Consider the following 23,077-nt stretch of genomic DNA (forward strand, 5'->3'; position numbering starts at 1 on the left):
AGACCCCATCTGGACTTCTGCGCCCAGTTATGGGCACCAGGGTTTCTTCGTGATGGGGAGGAAGTGGAGAGGGTCCAGAGACGAGTGACCAAGATGATAGCAGGTCTGTGGAATGAACCTTATGAGAATAGGTTGAAGATTTGTGGGTTGCAGAAATTGGACGATAGGCGAAGGAGGGGTGATATGATTGAGACATTCAAATTACTGAAGGGTTTTTATAAGATTGATCCAGAAGATATTTTTGAAAATATGACTGGTGGTGGGAGGACTAGGGGCCATGCATGGAAGCTGGGCAAGAGTGTGGTTGACAAGGGTGTTAGAGCTAGGTTTTTTACTTGGAGAGTGGTGAATGAGTGGAATAAGCTTCCAGAGTCTGTTGTGGGTGCTACGACCGTGAATGAGTTCAAGGCAAGATATGATAGATACTGTGTGAATGTTAAATAGTTGTTCCAGACATGATGTTAGGGCCTCTCTTGATGAGTCTGTCGACTCCTTGGAGTTTCCCGGAACAATAATAATAATAATAATACTCTAAAAAACAGAGCTCTGAAGATCTGCTTCAGTGAACAGGCACTGAAAGACGAATTTAAGGTCATCAGCAATACTTTTCAAAAAAATGGGTACAGCCAAAACACTATTAACAAAATTCTCTACAAGACTTCAATAAAAAACAAAGACAAACCAGACTACAATAAAACTATAACCATTCCTTACATTAAAGGGACATCAGATAAAATAAACAGAATACTACAAAAATACAACCTCAAAGCCACCTTTAAACCTCCTGCAAAATTAAAAAGTTTGCTCAACTCATCCAAAGACCCACTCCCTCTGCTGGCCCACCTTGGAATATATCGGATTTAGTGCACCTGTAACATACCATATATAGGAGAAACAGGACACACAATTCCTATCAGACAAAAAGAACATAAACGACACATTAAATATAATAATTATGGTGAAGCTGGCCTTTCTGATCATGCCCTGAACACCTTACATAGAATTAACTGGAAAAGCACTAGTTGTCTACATCACATCAAAACATGGTATGAATGCAAATTTAAGGAAGCCTGTGAAATTATTACCAACTACCCCAATCTCAACAATAATGATGGTCTAAAAATCCCAAACATATGGAAGGCATATATTTGACCCACAGAACCTTCCTCTCTAAGAGCAACTATAAACAGGACTGTAGAAAATCCAGGATCCTAAATCAAAAATAACAATTGTAATGCTAAAAATAAGACATCATTGTTACTGAAAGAAAACTATCTGTAAGAAAGAATGTTTATTTATGTTATCATAAATAGAATTTAGCTTGATGTAGTTTATAAATATATATATTTTTTTTTTTTTTCACTAGAGGTCATGCCAATAGAATAACTTTTGATCAATTCATTGTTTCTCTAGCTTACTGTATGTAATGTAACTCAGCTTGTTCTGTATATTTATATATGCTCTAGATGATGATCTTAATATGAAGATCGAAACGTTGGGATATTAAAATAGTTATTTATAACGCGGTTGTAAAGTCCATAATTTCTAAAATGAATGCTGATCACCGTGTAACACTAAAAGAAAGGAGAAGTATAAGACAAGGTAACACAATATCTCCAAAAACTATTCACAGCATGCCTAGAAGAAATCTTCAAACTTCTTGATTGGGAAAAGAAAGGTCTCAAGATAAATGGCATTTATGCTTTGCAGATGATATAGTTTCTTTACTTCAACTGTGCATGAATTACAGACTGGTATCCATGAACTCCAAACTGCTAACAAATCAGCTGGCCTACAGATAAATCCCTAAAAAGACCCAAGTTACGTTCAATAGCTATGTCCAACCAGAAATAACCAAAATCAATAATGATGAACTTGAACAAATAGGTCACTACATGTACTTAGGACAAAGGATATCAATGGAACAAAATATCATGGACAAAATTAAAAGACAGGCAATGCTTTAGTGGAAAGCATTTGAAAAATCAGTCAATATTTAAAAGCCAATTACAATTATGCCTACAAAGAAAGTTTAATCAATGTATTCTTCCTATATTCACATATGGCTATGAAACATGAACACTAAATGCAAAGGAAATTCAAAAATTAAGAACAACACAATTTAGTATGAAAATAAGTATGCTTAGTATCACAAGACTGGATCACAAAAGGAATAAGTGGATGAGAAATTATTATTATTATTATCATGTGACACCTCTAAGGAGTTCAAAGACTCATCAAGGGAGGACACCTGCGCTATAACTCTCTGTCTTCACCACTTAATCTACCAACTACAGCAAACCACCACTACCATCATCACCTACACCAATGCCATCTACTGCCCATCACCACCACTAGTAATTTTTTGTCTATAAATTACATGTGTTCTCAAGGCTGATTTGTCTGTATGTAGGATAAAAAATCAAAGTTTTCAAGGAAAAAACCCTGCTACCTCCATATGAGATTGGCTAATTCACCTTCAACTGAAAAAAAACCATACAAAGATTCCTCTCATCATGACAAGAATCAAACTTAGGCCTTTTTTTATCATGGTCTTATACAACAGAATGATAACTCTTTTATATCTGCAGGTCAGCGTCCTTCCCATTATTGCAGCTTTGAAGTGGGCTGAGTTGTTTATTGATGAGCTGTGATGGTGTATTGCCAGTATAGTGTGAGAGCACTTTGGCTAAATACTTAGCCAAACTAAAAGCTTAAAACCGCCTGTTACAGACCATATAAAAAATTGGCATCCCTTATCTGCTCCACTAAAGACCAACCACTTCCCCCAGACCTACCTGGTGTATACCAGGTCCCTTGCAGCTGTAAATTGTCCTACTTTGGCCAAACAGGCAGGACAGCAAATATCAGAATCTCAGAACACAAGGACTACATCCGATTTCACCAGTACAGCCACTCTGGGCTTGCAGACCATGCTCTGAATACCACCCACAGAATAAGGTGGAAGAAAGCCACAGTAATACACCACAGCAAGTTCAAATATGAAAGACTATTCATGGAATCAGCCTTTCATGTTCCTTTTTGGCATGTTCCTCAGCCCTTAGGAACATGCCAAACCTCAACAAATTTGGATGCATAAGACTGCCCCAAATTTCGGAAACATATATCAGAAGAACTTCAGCCTAAAGGCCAATAACTACCAATATAGCCCACCAGGGGGCACCATCAGGACTTTTGGAAAACGGTAGCTTCCTCGCTTCGTTTCTCATTTGCTGTTATGTAGTACTTGTGTGCACCTGTTCTTTATTCTAAGTTCCCAAGAAGATGGCAACGTGACGTTGCCGAAATATCGAAAGTATTTATTAAAGTTGTTTTAATTTATATTTCTAGTGTACGCTGTCAATTCCTTAATTATTAGTTATCATCAAAGTGATCATGTTGAGAAATAAGTGCATAAAATTACTGAATAAAGCTCAAGGAAAATATCTATTTTTGTCTCATCGAACTATCTACTCCAATCAAAAGAAAAAAAAACAGAAGGAGAGTTGTATTACTTAATAGATCTGCATATGAATAGATAATACCATAGATTTGAGTAACACTCGGTATAATGCTTCCCTGTCTATAATCTATCTATCCAGTGTTGCTATGTGTGTGAGTTCCACAGGAGGAAAAAAAACAAGAGTTTAGACTCAACAAAGTAACCTGTTTTCCTTCACTCAGCACAGTGTTCTTAATTTTTTTAAAACAAACTCCTAAAGAACACTAAATCAAAGAAGACAAATAATAATAATAATCCTTATTTAAATACCTACAAATGAATAGACCTGCCATTAAGTCTGCCTTGGCTAAAAGTATTTTTTAACAATTAATAGATACAAATTTATTTGTGGGTCAATTTCCTTTTCTTCATATCCATTCAAATGCATAACTATAGCTATTAAGTTTGTTAAGCTAAGATAAAAATATGTGCAAATATAGGAATTATAAACTTAATTATTTTGTTAAAATAAATTATTACTATACTATTTATTTTTATAATTTATGTTCATATTCATAACTTATTCCCAAATATGTCACCAGTTGTAATGATATATTGTCATTACAATTGGTGTCTGTTGTCATAATTTTTTTTTTTTTTTTGGCCATTAGAGGACCACTACATAGTCGTTGTTGGTAAAAGGCTTTGAAAATATAAGTGCAATTTTTTTTGTGATAATTGGCAATATTGCTTTCATTTTAGTATAGTATTGTTTATTTTTGACAGTTTAATGTACCTGCATGATTGATGACTTTGTGGATTTGTTATTTGACTTTTTTTAATTGAATTTTTGAATCTTGCTTTGACCGAAACACAATGGCGGTATGCACACGGTCTAACCAGTCTACATCATTAACAGATGCTGTTAATGATATAGACTTTGAAAATGGCTAGACATCAGGAGTGCAACATATATGTAGCAAAATGCATTTGTGGAGAGAGTGAAGAGGAAATGAGAGAAAGTACAGATTTCTAGAAATTATATTTATATAATTTCTAGAAATCTTATATTTTGTAAGATTCAAAATAAGACAAAATTCGCTACACAGTGGTATTTAGATTTATGTAATTAATAATAATTTTTTAAACATTTCTGATATACAAAATAGACTGCAAAAAAAAAAAAAAAAAAAAAACAGTGTATCCAAATGGTATACCTGATTCTTTAAAAGTCTCTGTTCCATTTTATTCAAATTCTTTGGAATAACATTAGGTTTCTTCCCAACATACAATCCTTCTTCTTCTAAATTACGTGGCTCAGAACCTTGAGTTATCTTCATTTCAAATGGAACTGGAATTCATTTTAAATATATAATAATGAAATAGCATTTTTTTTTTTTTTTAATTTCAAAAATATAATTTCTTGTCAAGTATAATATATACTATAACCATGTGGGTAAACTTTCTTCAATTACCTCTCATATAGAGTATTTAATAATAAAGTAATAAATCTTTTTTTCTACTTTATAAATGAAAAATATGTGAATTCTGCATAGATTTAACTTTAGTATCTTCTTGGATCTGGTTTCCATTAATGAGACCAATGTAGTTTAAACTTTGAAGAGCAATGATTCCATATATATAGATATTTAGTGGTAGTTTAGAAAAATTCAACAAAAGCAGTGGATTGACTATTTATATTAAATATAAATTAAATCTTATATTAAATATAAGACAAAATTAAAAGTTTTTGGAAAGTGGAATCTTGGAGGCATTCCTTTTGGACTAACTCCTAAGAAAGAAAGAACCGCTCACTATACTTGGAATTCCCTTCTCCACTTACCCAATATTATCAGTCCAAGAACTTATATACAAGAACTTTGAAATGTTAGAAGACTAGAAAATAGGGCCACTCTCCTTTTCCTCTAAAGCCACAGTACTCAAAACCATAATATTTCCTGCTCAGTTATACATAATAAATTTCTTCAACTATCAATGAAAAATTGAGGATTTGGACTTCCAATCTTAAAATTCTGCTATTTAAGCAATACAGCTTCAAAAATTCATAAAATATTGCAGACTAATCACACATGTGCAAACCTTCTCCTGTACTACCTGGATTTTCATCTTCCCCTGTTTGGAGTTAATGTTTATGAAGGTCCAAAAGCTGAGATTGTTCCTCTCAATAAAACACAGAGTTAAACACTGTCAACTCTGTGTTTAACTCTAAGACTGCTGAAACACTCTAAAATTGATATTCTTTCCATTAAAAAGAAAGTAAAATTTACTATAAAAAAATCTTTAATCTCTTTCACCACAAAGTTCCACAGTTAGACACTGACAACAATACTTTGTTTCATAACTTGTTGAAGTTCCAAGGATACCCTAACAGGAGGGATCTTGCTTGGAGAATTGCTTATGGCCGCCTTCCAGTCAATACCATCAAATGGAGGTACTTTAACATTGGAGATCTAATCTGTGACATGACATCTATTAACAATCAGAAACAGTAGAACATACATTCTACAGCTGTCCTCTTGCCCTGCATATTTGGAATAGATTATGTAATGTGTTGGGCATTCTACTGCTTACAACAGAACAGGTTATTTTTTTGCAATACCCACCACCACCTGTTAGCAATGAGAAGAGAATTTTGATCTTTATAGTTTATGAAATAAAATACCATTTATGGAAGGTTAGAAAGAAACATGGATTTGAAAACCAGCAATATGACATCCAAATGCTTTATAATATTACACTGTGGAAATTTTATTGTTCAGTTGGACGATTTTTGTACTTAGAAAGAAGCATTCTAGGAGATATCAAATTTTTGGCTAAGTGGTGTAGACCACCCACATTATGCAATATTCACCAGGGGGAGATAAAATTCTGTCTATTTTTACTATGAGAGGTTTTTTAAATGGCTCCATCCTCTTAGTTCAATGTGGTCTCATGGTCAATTGTAGGGATGACTGAACAGCAATCCCAGGCAGAGAAGGCCAACTCAAGGCAGTTAACCCAGATGGGGCTAACCACCTGGGTATCAGTCATTTTTGTGCTGTAGTTCTCATTGGTTTTGGATGTTCATCTATATGAGATTGGTGAAAAAGGAAAACTGATAGCCTTTGGCTATATGATGATATAAAAGAGCTGAGGCCTTTTCTCTATCTCTCATGCTATCTATCTGTCTTTTCTTTCTCCTAATATTATCAGACGCTCTTGCACTACTATACTAACTACTCTAGGCCTATGATGAGCAACCCTTTACTTTTTCACCTCAATAAAATCTTTTCTGCGTCTGGCTCCCCCTGATGACATTTATTAATGTTGTTATTAGTTTTGCTTACATCCTGAGGAGTAGTGAGGCTCTACTTGGTGGTGCGTTTTCACCTGTCACTGGGTAAAACCACTGTGTTAGGTCTGTGAAATGCTCCTATAAAGACAGAATGAAATTACATGAATTACCAAAATTAGTCGACATGGCAGAAGAGAGAGAAATAGGTAAAATAGAAACATAAGTTGTAGAAAGTTTTTTTAACTTGGATATACTATGTTAAAGATACCAAGCAATTTTATAAGCTAGGTTTTAATCCTTTTTTCCCAAGTGAAGCAAACAGACAAATAAGTCAAGTTTGCGCCTGAACGTAGTTCAAGTCTGAGGCAACGCATAGTAAAGGTGGAGTAAGCTCCGATCACTTTCCTTAGTATTTCCCCCTAATGCAAAGCACATCCCCTTGCTAAGATGTATGATGCTATGCATTAAAGGCAAGGGCCACTACCCAGACCGGTTTCAACCTTCATTGAGGTCTCGTCAGTAGGAGCCAGACCCATAAATGCCAAGGTTGAAGTGATGCAGAGCTTATAGATTTTACCTAAACAAGTTGCCACAAGGTGCTCCTGACTCCCACTGACGAAACCTCAATAAAGGTCGAAACCGGTCTGGGTAGTGGCCTTTGCCTTTAATGCATAGCATCATATATCTCCGCAAGGGGATGTGCTTTGCATTAGGGGGAAATACTAAGGAAAGTGATTGGAGTTTACTCCACCTTTACTACGAGTTGCCTCAGATTTGAACTATGTTCAGGTGCAAACTTGATTTATTTGTCTGTTTGCTTCACTTGGGAAAAAAGGATTAAAACCTAGCTTATAAAATTGCTTGGTATCTTTAACAAAACAGAAACATAAGTTGATAAGAGTTTTATAGAATATATACAGAGGAAATGTTTCAATGCATTGTTAGCAGGAAAAGAACCCAAGGATCATCCCTAGAAGATTATGAAAAATGTGGTTAGTAAAGATGCAAGTACCAGTTTTTTTTTTCGCTCAGAGAGTGGGTTGCTATAAGTGGTTGCAAATGCATTATCTGTGAAATGATTTTAAGGGAAGGTATGATATTATTTTCATATGAATAATGGACAGTATGTGCTTCTTAAGTGAGTCTTAAGATTCTATGGAGAGTGGTGAATAAGTAGAATGGGTTGACAATAGGTGATGTGAGTGCAGTATCAGGGAAAGAGCTCAAGGAGAGGTATGATAGGCATTGTGTAAGTAATGGTTAACATATGCCCCTCATAGTTAGTCTCAGGATTCCATGAAGATGCTCAGCTAATGATAATAACATTACTACTATTATATTAATGTGGGTAAAGTGTAGAAATTGGTAGTGCATGCACAGATTTGAAGATGTGGTGTGAAGTGAAATAAACAGGTAAGTATATCTGATAGGATGCTTTTATAGACCAGTGAATGCAGAGAATACTGATTGTGAAATATTTAGGAAAATTAGTTAGGCATGTAAAAAGAAGGTGATCCTGATGGGAGACTTTAATTACAGGAATGTAGAATAGAAGGAGGAGATAGAGGAAAAAGGAGAGTGAGTTTGTGGAATTTCTGAAAGATAAGTATCTTAAGCAGCATGTGATTGAGGCAACTAGAGACTTTAATGCTTTGGGTTTGGTGATAACTTCACAAGATGTAGTTGTTAATGAGGTGTTGATACTGCCAGCAGTTGGAGAGAGTGATCATGAGGTACTTGTTTGGGAAGTGATGAAACTAGAAAAATTACTGCCAAAAATGGATATATGTGGAAGTATAAAGAAGGTGATTATAGGAAGCTATATTGTGAGGTTCCATGCATTGTCAACATCAGTAGGTTGGGTAGATGAGCTGAGTATAAAAGATGTTGACAATGCATGGAACCTCAAAGCAGTATCTGACAAAAGCAATGTATAACTGCATACCAAGGGTTAAGCGAGTAAATAGAGTAGGAGTGAAATGAATGAAGAGTGAAATCAAGCAAGCTGTGCTGAAAAGAAAATGTTATGGAGGAGATACAAAACAGTGGGTGGTGATCGGATCCATGAAGAGTATAAAGTGCAGGCTAGAAAGGTAACGAGCATGGTAAAGAAAGAAAAGGTGCAGTATGAGAGGATGGGCTGGTCAGGCCATGGTTAACTGAAGGGAATTTTTTTGCTATATGGCAAACAAGAAAGAGAATAATTCTGGTAGGCTAACACTGGTGGATAGTCACTGCAGCACAATAACAGCTGCAAAGGATATAGTGGAATTATTGAATCATCATTTAATTAGTATGTGATATTGGGGTAAGTGATGCTGTGCAATATATATAGAAGAGAGGCAAGTACATGTATTAGGAGAATTAGAAGTCAAAGAATCAAAGGTGTATATATCTATCAGATGTTGGATTAGATGTTAATAAGGTTGTTGGAATGGATGACATATCGCCATGTATTCTTAAGAAATGTGCTTCACAGTTGGATATGCCCTTGACCTGGTTATTTTATGAAAGTCTTGCAGTGAGTAGGATTCCTAAGGAGTGGAAAGAAGGCAAAATAGTACTACTCCATAAGCATGGTTCTAGGACAGAAGTCTCCAACTATAGACCAGTCTGTATAACTGTGGCTGTGGTCAAGGTGTTGGAGAGACTGGTGAGGAATAGAATACAGGATTGGGGATGGACGTAGCATTCTTTATGATGGTCAGCATGGATTTGTAAAAGGCAGGTCCTTTTACAAATCCTGTTTAACAATTTACTTACATTTTATGATAAGATAACAAGTGTGTTAGATAAGAGAGAATCATATACAGTAATATTCTTGGTCTGTGCAAAAGCATTTGATAGATTATCAAACGGTTGATAATCTATCAAAAGTTGGTGTACAAGCTGAAGAGGATGGGAATAGATAGTATATTGGTTAGATGGATTGAAGATTGGCTCTTTGTAAACGATATATCATGTGGACTGACTGGAGATCTTCAGTTGTTTGTCGATGATGCAAAGTTGGAAAGAATTACAAGTAGCACTGTAGATGTTAATTCCCTTCAGGAAGATTTGAATAAACTTTTTACTTAGACAAAGGAGAGAGGTTGTAGCTTTATATCAATAAGTATTTTGGAGTGCAGAAATATAAGGCTGTGTACTATGTCGATGGTACCGTACTGCAGAAAACGGATGAGATTAGAGATTTGGTAGTGATTGTTGATAGTAGGCTGAAGTTTAGAGGGCATACTGCTAGTGCAAAGACTGAACATTATAGTGTTGCTATGATAAGAAGCATACTAACAAGTAGGGATAAGGAAGTGGTTGTGCCACTGTATAAAGCACTGGTCACACAACACTTGGACTATCGTGCTCAAATCTGGTTTTCATGTAATGTGGAGTGTGGAGACATTGGAGGGGATCCAGAGATGAGTGACTAAGACAATGTCGGGACTTTGGAATGCTGGCTATGGAGAGAGAGGTTGGAGAGATGCAGATTACAGAATTTCGTGGATAGGAGTAAAACAGGTGATATTGTTAAATTGTGAATGAAGCTATGTTATGTAATTTATTATTTTTCATTCACATTTAACATTGCCTACTTAAATATTAATCATGGTTTATATAAAATTGTTTATTATTCCTTAATTAAGAATTACTAATTAAATATTTACTGAAAACCTAACCTACTATTAATTTATTAAATAATAATATGTGTATAAATTTATGATAACTAAATATATATGTAAAATAACGAAAAGTGTATTATAAATAATCGTATACGTAATGAAAGAGCGCTGATTAAGTAGTTCAAATATTCTGTTTATTCTTATTTGTGAAATTATTTAACGTTATGTAATCATTCATGTAGTAGTAGAGCGTTGTATTACATTAGCGAAATGTTTGCGTTTAGTTTGTTGTCATGGAGACGCATGAGTAAACAACCACGGGGTCGAAGAGAACGTGGCATTCGAACGAGGGGGGGGGAAGAGTAAAAAGGAAGATAATTGAAGTTTTATTAGTAAGAGAGAGGGGAGAGTGAGCTTTGCGGAACCAGTAGGAAGGTAGCATACAAGCAAAGAAGTAAAAGAAGATTATAAATTCTTTAGGGCAGATATTCATGAGAATAGTGTTAGAAGGCCAAAGCGTAGTGAATCATAAAGTTTGTTATAAGTGAAATCAGCTGTCGTTGTGAAGAAAAGTTAATGCAGTAATGAGATAAACAAAATTGCTGTTTTTTTTAGAATAGTGAAGCGCAGTTAACAAAAGTTCAGTTAAAGCGTAGAAGAATTTTAATATGTGTGTTCCGCTAATGTAAATAAGTTAATTCATAAGTGTACTCGCAATAACTTGATGTATTGAAGATTTTATCTGGTAAGAGTAGTTGTATATGTTTGTCTATTCTAGCATTAACTGTAATAGATCTCCGATGCTCAAAGTCCGGAATAAGCTTACTTGGAATATTGTCTACCTAGATTAGTGCCTGCTGTGAACTTAAGCATTGAACTGACAGATTTGTAGAGACTGACTGATTGTGAAGTTTGTTATTTTAATCTGAGTTAAGAAAATATGTGTTTTTGAAGTTGCAAATTGTTTTTTGAGAATTTAGAACATCGAACTGGAATGAGAGACTTAGCGAGTTGTATTGAGTTTATTGTATTGTTTCATTTAAAAGTAGAATTATTGTACTTGTTATATATCATATATTAAATGTTTTATTTTGTTAATCTAAATATTGTGTTTGCCTGAATTCCTCATTATTGCACCGTTCATAAAAAATTCGAATCTAGCGGGTGCCCCAAATAGAACAATAGTTAATTCGGCCAGAGTAAATGAGAAGACTGCTAGCTAATTAAAGATTGATCTTACTATTTATATAGACTAATCTAAGATAGGGTGGCGCAGTATAAATATAAATTTCCCTATTTTTGGATCGGTGATCATTTCGTAATTAGTTATTTTATTTATAAAAGTGATTTAAGACTAGTTGGTAAATTAGAACACGACAGAAAAAAGTCGTCACGACAAATGGCGCAGTCGGCAGGATGTGATTTAAACGTTAGAAATTAAATTTAACAACTGTAAGTTAAGAAATTGAACTTAACTTTGATGATAGCAATCATAGAAATACTCCCTGTAATTTTAGAAAGTGAAATAATTAAATCACAGTGAACTGGTTATAATCTGGAGTCAGGCAAAGATAAAAGTTTATATTAAAATAGAAAGATTGTATTATTTGAATTAGTAATTTATTAGTCATTATGGCTATTACATCAAGCTCTGGAATGAATGATAGTGAATTCTTTCGTACGGTAAACCCGCAACAGGTTTTTCCCCAATTTTCAGGTGAAGAATCAGATGATGTACTATTTTTCTTTACCTATGTTGAAAAACTTAGAGAAATTGCAGGTTGGACTGATTTTCAATTGCTAGTTTTGATTAGAAGCAAATTAGTAGGTAAAGCAAAAACATTTTTGCATTCTTCTCCAATACTTCGAGAAACTTTTGAGTATTCTAAATTTAAAGACACTTTATTGTCTCAATTTTGTAAACTTAGAAGTGTAGGTCCTAACTTATGGAAATTGCAGAAAATTACTCAAAAGGATAAAGAGACTGTTACTGATTTTCACAATCGTTTATTAACATTGGCCAACAGTTTGAATGTTACTTGTGAAGATAAACCTCACTTAGATTGGGCTGTGTTCCAACAATTTAGACAAGGTGTTAGGCAAGAATTAAGAGAAACAGCCTACAAGAAGAAAATTTCTACTTTAGAAGAGTGTCTCAAAAGTGTTAAGGAAAAAGAACAAATACTAGGAGACCTTTATCCCTCAAACAATGCAAGTCTTGTGAATATTGTGAATAAGACTGATAGTTCATTCAACCAATCAGAAATAGAAAAGAGAAGTAAGGTTGAAAAGGAAAAAGCAAAGAATATTGGAGAAAATTCAAGTAGTATAAACTACGTGGCAGAAAGTAAAGAGCAATTGGACATGAAACTGATGACAGAAGTGAAATCCCTAATTCACCAGGAGGTGAATAAGTTAAATCAGCCAATAATGGATAGTCTTAATGAAGTTGTGAGACAGTTATCAGCTATTACTTTGAGTTCTCAAGAAAATCAAAACCCCACTACAAATAAAATTGATGAGATGATCAAGCATGAGGTTGAAAAACAAAGTCAACCAATTTTAAGTAGCCTAGATGAGGTAATCCGAGGATTAAATGATGTTAGACAACAAATGTCTGCTATCCCTCAATCCAAGACAGAGAAAAAACAAAGAAATCCTCTTAGGTGTTATAATTGCAACAAAGTTGGACATTATGCCAGGAACTGTTTCCATAACAAGGAAAACTACTATAACAACAATTGGAATTCAAAATTTGGATACAAACCCCACAGGAGAAATAAAAGAATTCAGAATTATCAAACATCTAATGAGAGAATGATGAGAATTAGAGGTGATATCCTTGGCTCTAAATGTGACATCTTACTAGATACAGGATGCAATGCCTCTACCATCAGGATGGATTATTTCCTAACATTAAAAAACAAACTGTGGAAGAGCACTGCCAAGCTAAGACAACCTGTAAGGATTACTTCTCTCTCAGACTCAAACTTTATGGCATATGAAAAGGTTCGAGCTAGAATATACCTGCCAGAATTTGGACTGTATGTGTGGCAAGACCTACTTGTTGTCCCCACTACTTCCAATCTAGATTCTCACATTATCTTGGGAACAAACTTCCTAGCAAGATATCAATTTTCTTGTGACTTTTCTAAGAAAGAAATAACCCTGATGAACAAAAGCAGATATATCAGAAGAAATGAAATTCATGATTGTGATAAGACTAAGTATCAAACAAGACAGTTTAGATTGCCACTTGAATCAGGACCATCCACTGAAGAAAAATCAGCTGTGAATCAATCATCTAATAGAGATAGTGGTGATAACTCTCATGTACACATTCAATCTGATACTCCTCTTCTTACTGATGAACAAAAAGTTGTAATGACAAAGCCCAAATCAGAAGTTACCACTAATAGCAAACTAACGGTTGAAGTCAATTTTGGTAAGATGTCTAATCTATATTGTAGAACAAACCACCAAGATGTGAGACAACAAAAACTTAATTCTAATAATGGAAAATGTGAATTTTAATTCAAGGAAGAGAATCCTATACTACAAACTTGAAAGACATGCAGAAAGTGATAATAATAGTAATAAGAGAATTGATGATAAAGTGAAAGAGAATAAAGGCACAAAACATAATAAAGAACCAAGTTTCAGTAAAACTGGCTATTACTTGAAAAATCGAAAAGGAAATATGTAATCCAGTTTTTTTTTAAAGGAGCCTAGTGTCAGAAGAAAAATTTTTCTTATAATAAAAATTTTTCAAAGAAAGGGTGAGCCTATGTTAAATTGTGAATGAAGCTATGTTATGTAATTTATTATTTTTCATTCACATTTAACATTGCCTATTTAAATATTAATCATGGTTTATATAAAATTGTTTATTATTCCTTAATTAAGAATTACTAATTAAATATTTACTGAAAACCTAACCTACTATTAATTTATTAAATAATAATATGTGTATAAATTTATGATAACTAAATATATATGTAAAGTAACGAAAAGTGTATTATAAATAATTGTATACGTAATGAAAGAGAGCTGATTAAGTAGTTCAAATATTCTGTTTATTCTTATTTGTGAAATTATTTAACGTTATGTAATCATTCATGTAGTAGTAGAGCGTTGTATTACATTAGCGAAATGTTTGCGTTTAGTTTGTTGTCATGGAGACGCATGAGTAAACAACCACGGGGTCGAAGAGAACGTGGCATTCGAACGAGGGGGGGGGGGGGGAAGAGTAAAAAGGAAGATAATTGAAGTTTTATTAGTAAGAGAGAGGGGAGAGTGAGCTTTGCGGAACCAGTAGGAAGGTAGCATACAAGCAAAGAAGTAAAAGAAGATTATAAATTCTTTAGGGCAGATATTCATGAGAATAGTGTTAGAAGGCCAAAGCGTAGTGAATCATAAAGTTTGTTATAAGTGAAATCAGCTGTCGTTGTGAAGAAAAGTTAATGCAGTAATGAGATAAACAAAATTGCTGTTTTTTTAGAATAGTGAAGCGCAGTTAACAAAAGTTCAGTTAAAGCGTAGAAGAATTTTAATATGTGTGTTCCGCTAATGTAAATAAGTTAATTCATAAGTGTACTCGCAATAACTTGATGTATTGAAGATTTTATCTGGTAAGAGTAGTTGTATATGTTTGTCTATTCTAGCATTAACTGTAATAGATCTCCGATGCTCAAAGTCCGGAATAAGCTTACTTGGAATATTGTCTACCTAGATTAGTGCCTGCTGTGAACTTAAGCATTGAACTGACAGATTTGTAGAGACTGACTGATTGTGAAGTTTGTTATTTTAATCTGAGTTAAGAAAATATGTGTTTTTGAAGTTGCAAATTGTTTTTTGAGAATTTAGAACATCGAACTGGAATGAGAGACTTAGCGAGTTGTATTGAGTTTATTGTATTGTTTCATTTAAAAGTAGAATTATTGTACTTGTTATATATCATATATTAAATGTTTTATTTTGTTAATCTAAATATTGTGTTTGCCTGAATTCCTCATTATTGCACCGTTCATAAAAAATTCGAATCTAGCGGGTGCCCCAAATAGAACAATAGTTAATTCGGCCAGAGTAAATGAGAAGACTGCTAGCTAATTAAAGATTGATCTTACTATTTATATAGACTAATCTAAGATAGGGTGGCGCAGTATAAATATAAATTTCCCTATTTTTGGATCGGTGATCATTTCGTAATTAGTTATTTTATTTATAAAAGTGATTTAAGACTAGTTGGTAAATTAGAACACGACAGAAAAAAGTCGTCACGACAATATGATAGAGAGATTTAAGTTAGTGAGAGGATTTTATAAGATTAATCCAGAGGGGGATTATAAAAAGAGTAGAAGTTGAGAGTGGAAGAACCAGAGGTCATCCCTGGAAATTATGTAAAAGTGTGGTGAAGAGGGGGTGTGAGGAATAGATTTTTTACATGGAGAATTGTCAGTGAATGGAACGCATTACCAAAATGTGTTGTTAATGCAAGGAGTGTTAAGGATTTTAAGATTCTATATAATAATTATGATGTCAGTTGAATGTATCTCTCACAATGAGTCTGCCGATTCCATGGAGGGTGCAATAATAATAATATTATCAATATAATATGGGCACCTCCATGGAGTCTGAAGACTCATTGCAGGAGACCCAATCTATCTACACAATCTATCATACCTCTCCTTGAACCCATTAACAGACAAAAGCACTCACAACAGACTCTGGCAACACATTCCACTCATTCACAACTCTCCAAGCAAAAAATCTAGTCCTCACACCCCTACTAACCACACCTTTATTCAACTTCCAGGACTGACCCTTTGTTCTGGTCCCTCTAGGCACATGCTAAAACATTTCCCCTGCATCTATCCAATAAAACTCTCTAAGCAACTTAAATGTTTCTATCATAATCCTCTCTTTTTCTCCTATCAAACAACTTCTGCAATCCACACACACATTCAATCTATCCTCATAGGGAACAATCAACAGGTTACTGACCTCTGACTGAATCCTCTCCACTGCTTCCTCATCCCCAAAAATCCAGGGGACCAGAGTTTCAAATTTGCAGTTCAATTCTAACTGCAAATTTGAAAGTCATCTGTAAAGTGTAAATCCACACTGTGTTAGGCCCCTACAAAATTTTTAGTATTTTGAACAATTTTTCCTCAATACCTTATCAAATGCTTTTTTTTTTAAAATAAGCAAAACTCAAATAAGGACCCTTATTATATTCCCATGATTTCTTGGTATCTATCTGATTAAAGGTAAGAATCTGGTCTTGACACATAGTCTCTATATGGCCTAAATCCAGCTCTTGTTTTTCACCAGTTTTTATTTCAACAAATTTTCTTAGTATTACTTTCGGTGGCTATCTGGTAAAAAGACATGCTGTTAGAAAGCTCCTTGAAAGATCTGTGATTTTATTATTATTATTTGACATCTCCAGGGAGTCCAGGGACTCACTGAGGGAGGACTCCTGCTCTACAACTCTGTCTCCACCACTGAATCACCATCTGACAGCAACTACACCAATGGCATCTACTGCTGACCACCACTGGTATTTTCACAGACAATCACAAACATCCATGCCCATAGCAGGATTCAAACCCGCAGCCTTTTGGATGGAGAGCAGATATGCTACCCACTTGGCCAACCAGCCCAGCTTTTTATTGATTTATTAAGTGTTTTCTTAGAATTGATGGTGTATTTTTAGTATATTATTATAGTTTTTAGTGTAATTATTGTACTACAGCATTTTTTAACATAATTGCAGAAATATTATTAGTTTTCACTACTCTTAAGAATGGCACCAATTTTGCTGGTGCCATTCTTAAGAATTGGCTACAACACATAGAAAGGATGAATAACAATAGTATCCCCAAATTAGCATGTAAATATAAACTTACAGGAGAAGAGACCGCGGACGTCCAAGATTAAAGTGAAAAGATCAACTTCATCTGCAGAGCAGGAACAGGACATAAAAAGCCTATACCTGAATTGTTCAGATGATGACGACGAAGAATGGCACCAAAAACTCGTCACAACAGGGCAGTGTCTAAAGCTCAAGTTGTTACTGCTGAGGAGAGTTTCTGCCCTGATGAACAAAAATGCTGCTGCTGTGATAATGATAATTTATCTGAGGATAAGCTGACATTAGAAATATCTCAATTGAAAGAAATTATTAGAAAATCGACCAGAGAATTAGAAAAAGTGAAAAAACGTTTCACTAAACTTACACAGGATAAGAAAAAGGATCAGAACAAGAAAACATTGAACTTGGTAATCATAATAATACTGATACTTATATTCTATTCTTAAAAATCAATTTCAACTGTTGTTATTAATAATAACAAGGTTCAATGAATTAAAACCAAAGAAAAAAAAAGAGAAGTGATATGGTATAGTGATGCAATCTTAAAATTTGTGCTTGCCAAGGGAGTCATCAATCTAGTTTTCTAGAGTGAAAATTAAAGATATGACAAATGTAATTGAGAAACAGAAAAGAAAAGTAAAAGAGATGGTAGTTCTGGTAGGAACTAATTTATGCAGCAACAAATATAGTATGAGAGAATATATGAAAGGTCTGTTGGAAGAAGCGAGAAAGAAATGTGAGAGAGAAAAATTGTAGGTTTGCTATCCAGAAATGATAGTACCGAGTTAAGAACGAAGGCGATGATAGCAAATAATTTCACACATAGGGTATGTAGAAGAAACACATGCGAGTTTTCAGATGTGTGGAATGAGTTTGATAGCAGAAAGGACTTGTATAAGAGGGATGGCCTGCACTTGAATTCATTTGGCATCAGGAGCCTGGAAAAATACTTCTTCATATGAGACCTAAGGCAGAGAAACAGCCAGGGAAACTAAATCATCAAGAGAGGAATGGGAAAAACGTGTGTGAAAGTTCAGCTATGGTATGCAAACGTGATAAAGATATGAATGCTATCGAACGTGGTTATGGATGTGGTGAAAGGATGAAAAAGTATGCTTTGAGTTTGGACCTTTTAAGTATGTCTGGGGAGGGAAAAGAGAAAGTTCAACAAATAGATTGCATATCTAATTAAAAGAAATAGGCTAGGTGGTAATTTATTATGTCTATACACAAATGCCAGCAAAATCAGAAACAAAAGGGGTTGAGTTTGTTTTTTATATGATGTGGCCTAAGACAGTTGGCATTAGTGAAACTTGGCTATCAGAATCAGATATGGTAACTGGGATTGAGTGTAATGGGTATACTATTTTTAGGAGACAGAAGAGATAGGAGAGAAGGAGGAGGAGGCATAGTACTACTACTGTTACACCCTGATAACTTAAGAATGTGAAAATTTCAGTTATCATGATGTAACAAGAGAAGAAATAAAAACCCTGTATAGATAACCAAGTAAGCAAGCTTGTTCCTAAGCAGATATCGTTAAGAGCCTTTGAAAGTAACGAATACAAAAAAATTAAAAGAAAGAAAAATATGTTTGCATCCAGGTGAAAATTATAGCTGAAAGTGTTTGGTTGAACTAAATTAAAAAAAAAAGGAGGGAATTTTAATACAGTTGTGATATGATAAAATAAGGTTAAGTAAAGCAAAGAAGATTAGTTATAGGATTTTGTATGTGAGAGGCTAGTTTTTACACTTGAACTAAGAGATTAAAGATTTGAGTTAATTCTTTGAAAATTTTGGAAAGGGGATTAATTTAGTATAGATGACATAGAGGTTAGCTTAAACAAAAACTAAAGCTCAAGGTCATAATTCCCGAATTGAGTCTTCGTCACGTGTCAGTTGCGTGCACACGGACCACGTGATGTTTTGGGAGAAAAACACCACTCTAATTGGGCAGTGAAATCGACTCCAGTAAGGGGGTAAGAAAAGAAATTGAAGAAGGCATCGGTAGGGGTCATAGTATAAAAGGGTTAGGAACCCCCCCCCCCACAAGGCTTCTTTCCTCAGAGTTTTCTTCACGAGTCTTTATATAGGTCTTGCGCAGTTTTCTCCGTTCGACACAATAAGGAAACAAAGTGTGCGGGATTTCGATTCCATGTTCCTATTCTAAGAAATTAGGGACGCCGTTTAGTTAAAAAGAAAGAAGATAATGTCAGTGTGTTTCATCATCCAGTGATCGTAATGAGAGAAGGAAAAATCTATAATGAACTCAGAGCCCACATGGTGAGTTTCACAGCCATAGAATAGATGATCCTATGTATGTCCTTAATTGAAGCATGTAAGGTAAAGATTGTGAAAGCCCATCTTAGTGCCAAAAGAACTTAGGAGTGATAAGTTATAGAAGAGTTCATCCTAGGAAGGTACAATCGGAAAAAGGCCAGTGTAGAAGACCCAAGTCAAAAGGTACTGTAAAAAACTCGTGTCAATTCGAATCATATGTAACTGTAATCATTGCTCAATTACTGAACAGTTGAAGGGATTAATGAGAATTATACTAAGACTTTAGCATATGTCAGACTAGAATGATAATGAGCTTGTTACTATACATTAATAAGTATTCATGTGCCTAGAGATTTATGCATGACATTGTATTTTATTTAAGAGAGTTAGTTGAAAGCCTAATAATCGTAAATTGGGACACAACATAAATGACTCAGTCGACAGGATTTAATTGTTGTGTCCTAATTTACGATTATTAGGCTTTTAACTATCCTTACATGTGAAACTCAACTTGTCTTTATCCAAATCTTATCTATATACGAGATATCACCCAAATACATATATTCAAGCTTCTTCTCCCCTTAGTGTCCCTAAATATTTATTTTATACTGCGCCTTTCAGGACATTTAGTTTAAGATATAAAATTCAAACACAAGGAGCAATTACCAAAATATGTCTGAGTGTGAAACTAATATGCAGTAGTGACCTTTATCTCGTAACTTAACAAAATTTCCCCCCCACGTGATTAGGTTCGTACGTTGTTACCAGTCGTGCATTGAGCAGCAATCTCAGACAACTGTATTTTCAAGGAACCAAAGTTTATTGAACTCTTAAACATGATACAATTCATTCTTTATCAAATAAAACTCAATTCAATACTAAGAATATACAATACAAATTAACACTAGTTAAACACAAGTAATAGGTTAAGATCCTATATAAGAATTGTGATCATATCGCCATAACAGATTTTATACATACAAACATGTATAATTCTAGAACTAGTTGACCTTTTTTGTCTAACCGCTTACTGATCAGATCACACTATAATTCTGTATTTTCTAGGACATATATATTCAGTTACTCTAATTTTCTTACTAAGACAATATGGATTAAATTTATCCTTTCGCTGAGCTAATACACACTTTTGACCTTTAAAACTCTTAAATAAAATACAATGTATATGCATAAATCTCTAGGCATATGAATACTTATTAATGTATAGTAACAAGCTCATTCTCATTCTAGTCTGAGATGTACTAAAGTCTTAGTATAATTCTCATTAATCCCTTCAACTGTTCAGTAATTGAGCAATGATTACAGTTACATATGATTCGAATTGACACGCGTTTTTTACAGTACCTTTTGACTTGGGTCTTCTACACTGGCCTTTTTCCGATTGTACCTTCCTAGGACGAACTCTTCTATAACTTATCACTCCTAAATTCTTTTGGCACTAAGATGGGCTTTCACAATCTTTACCTTACATGCTTCAATTAAGAACATACATAGGATCATCTATTCTATGGCTGCGAAACTCACCATGTCGGATCTGACTTCTTTATAGATTTTTCCTTCTCTCATTATGATCACTGGATGATGAAACACACTGACATTATCTTCTTTCTTTTTAACTAAACGGCGTCCCTAATTTCTTACAATAGGAACATGGAATCGAAATCCCGCACACTTTGTTTCCTTATTGTGTCGAACGGAGAAAACTCCTAACCCGTCACTCAGGAAAACCGCACGAGCCCTATATGAAGACTCGTGAAGAAAACTCTGAGGAAAGAAGCCTTGTGGGGGGGGGGTTCCTAACCCTTTTATACTATGACCCCTACCTTCAATTTCTTTTCTTGCCCCCTTACTGGAGTCAAATTAGTGCCCAATTAGAGTGGAGTTTTTCTGCCAAAACATCATGCAGTCCATGTGCATGCGAATGACACGTGACGAAGACTCAATTCGGGAATTATGACCTTGAGCTTTAGTTTTTGTTTAAGCTAACCTCTATGTCATCTATACTAAATTAATCCCCTTTCCAAAATTTTCAAAGAATTAACTCAAATCTTTAATCTCTTAGTTCAAGTGTAAAAACTAGCCTCTCACATACAAAATCCTATGACTAATCTTCTTTGCTTTACTTAACTTATTTTATCATATCACAACTGTATTAAAATTCCCTCCTTTTTTTTTAATTTAGTTCAACCAAACACTTTCAGCTATAATTTTCACCTGGATGCAAACATATTTTTCTTTCTTTTAATTTTTTTGTATTCGTTACTTTCAAAGGCTCTTAATGATATCTGCTTAGGAACAAGCTTGCTCACTTGGTTATCTATACAGGGTTTTTATTTCTTCTCTTGTTACATCATAACTGAAATTTTCACATTGTGCTATATTTCTAACCTAACTCTCAGATCAATAGCTGAAATCTGGTTTGAACATTGTCTTGTGTATTTATTCTAAGATATCATAAATTCATTTATTTCATGGAACATCTAAAAAAATAACTCTTTGACACTATGATTCCTCAGCCTTGTATGTTTGGTTAAGGATATATTTGCAGTCTAGTCTCACTCTGAGTTAGAATAACTTCAGATCATAGAGAAAAGAAACTCCTGTATCAAGTTCATTAATAAAAGTGAATTCAATAACCAACTACCCTTTTTGGATAGTTGGTTATCTGGCCTTGCTTTTCATGCTATGTTGAATTTTCAGTTTATCGGAAGCCAACCTTTACTGGCACATACAGTCACTCATCCTCCCACCATCATTCATCACAGAAAATGAATATTATCAAGAGTCTTGTACACAGAGCCCATACTATCTGCTCTTCTGATTTCATTTTGTTAGATGAATGGATGCAACAAAACTACCACTGAACAAATTATTGATAATTATCATCCTACTACCAGATGATATAAAAACAATTTCAATACTCTACCTTAAAGGAACCTCGGAACAAATAGCAAAGATTCTTTGTGAATTCAATCTATACACTTCCTTCCTACTATTTAAAAAGTATACATTACCACTTCTTTCCTTGCCAGGTGTCTCTCAAGTACCCTGCTGATGTAATCTTTGCTATTTTGGACAGACTGACCATTCTGCCTTGATTCGAACTGAAGGACATCAAGACTATATCCCATTTGTGGAATATAAAAGTCTGGAATTTCTTCTCATGCTATTGACACTAGGCACAGAGTTCCTTGGAACTAGACAAAGCTTCTTCATTCTGGCACATTCATTTGATCATCTTATCCTTGAAACATGTAAAACGCTACAAAATCATTATCCGAAAATGAACCAATAAGACTTCATGCCGATATCCAAGTTTTGGGAAGTGATCACGTTTAATCGTTCATAAGTTTGTTTGTTTTTTAATTAATAATTATTTAAAATTATTTTTATATCTATGCAACTTTCTATCATTGTTCACTTGAACTCTCATATTGTGATATCATATGTTTCAGCTACAACCGAGACATGAACTAATATACGCATGATTTATGTCTTGAATGTAGTTAATGGTCCCTGTTGATGTCCATGTAGCAATTGTTACATGGACA

At 34.3% G+C, this 23,077-nt stretch overlaps 1 protein-coding gene across 4 annotated transcripts in view; it reads right to left on the minus strand.

Moving 5' to 3' along the window:
- Cc2d2a (Coiled-coil and C2 domain containing 2A) overlaps nt 1-23,077 on the minus strand; it is a 518,960-nt gene that overhangs the window by 339,556 nt on the left and 156,327 nt on the right. For all 4 annotated transcript variants that reach the window (XM_090401677.1, XM_090401676.1, XM_090401674.1 and 1 more), the window contains exon 12: nt 4,660-4,793. In XM_090401677.1, coding sequence (XP_090257803.1) covers nt 4,660-4,793 — 134 coding nt within the window. The remainder of the gene's footprint in view (nt 1-4,659; nt 4,794-23,077) is intronic.

The sequence above is a fragment of the Typopeltis vanoorti genome, chromosome 12, assembly GCF_054136105.1.
Source record: "Typopeltis vanoorti isolate ZY-2024b chromosome 12, IOZ_Tvanoo_1.0, whole genome shotgun sequence".
Lineage (NCBI taxonomy): Eukaryota > Metazoa > Arthropoda > Arachnida > Uropygi > Thelyphonidae > Typopeltis > Typopeltis vanoorti.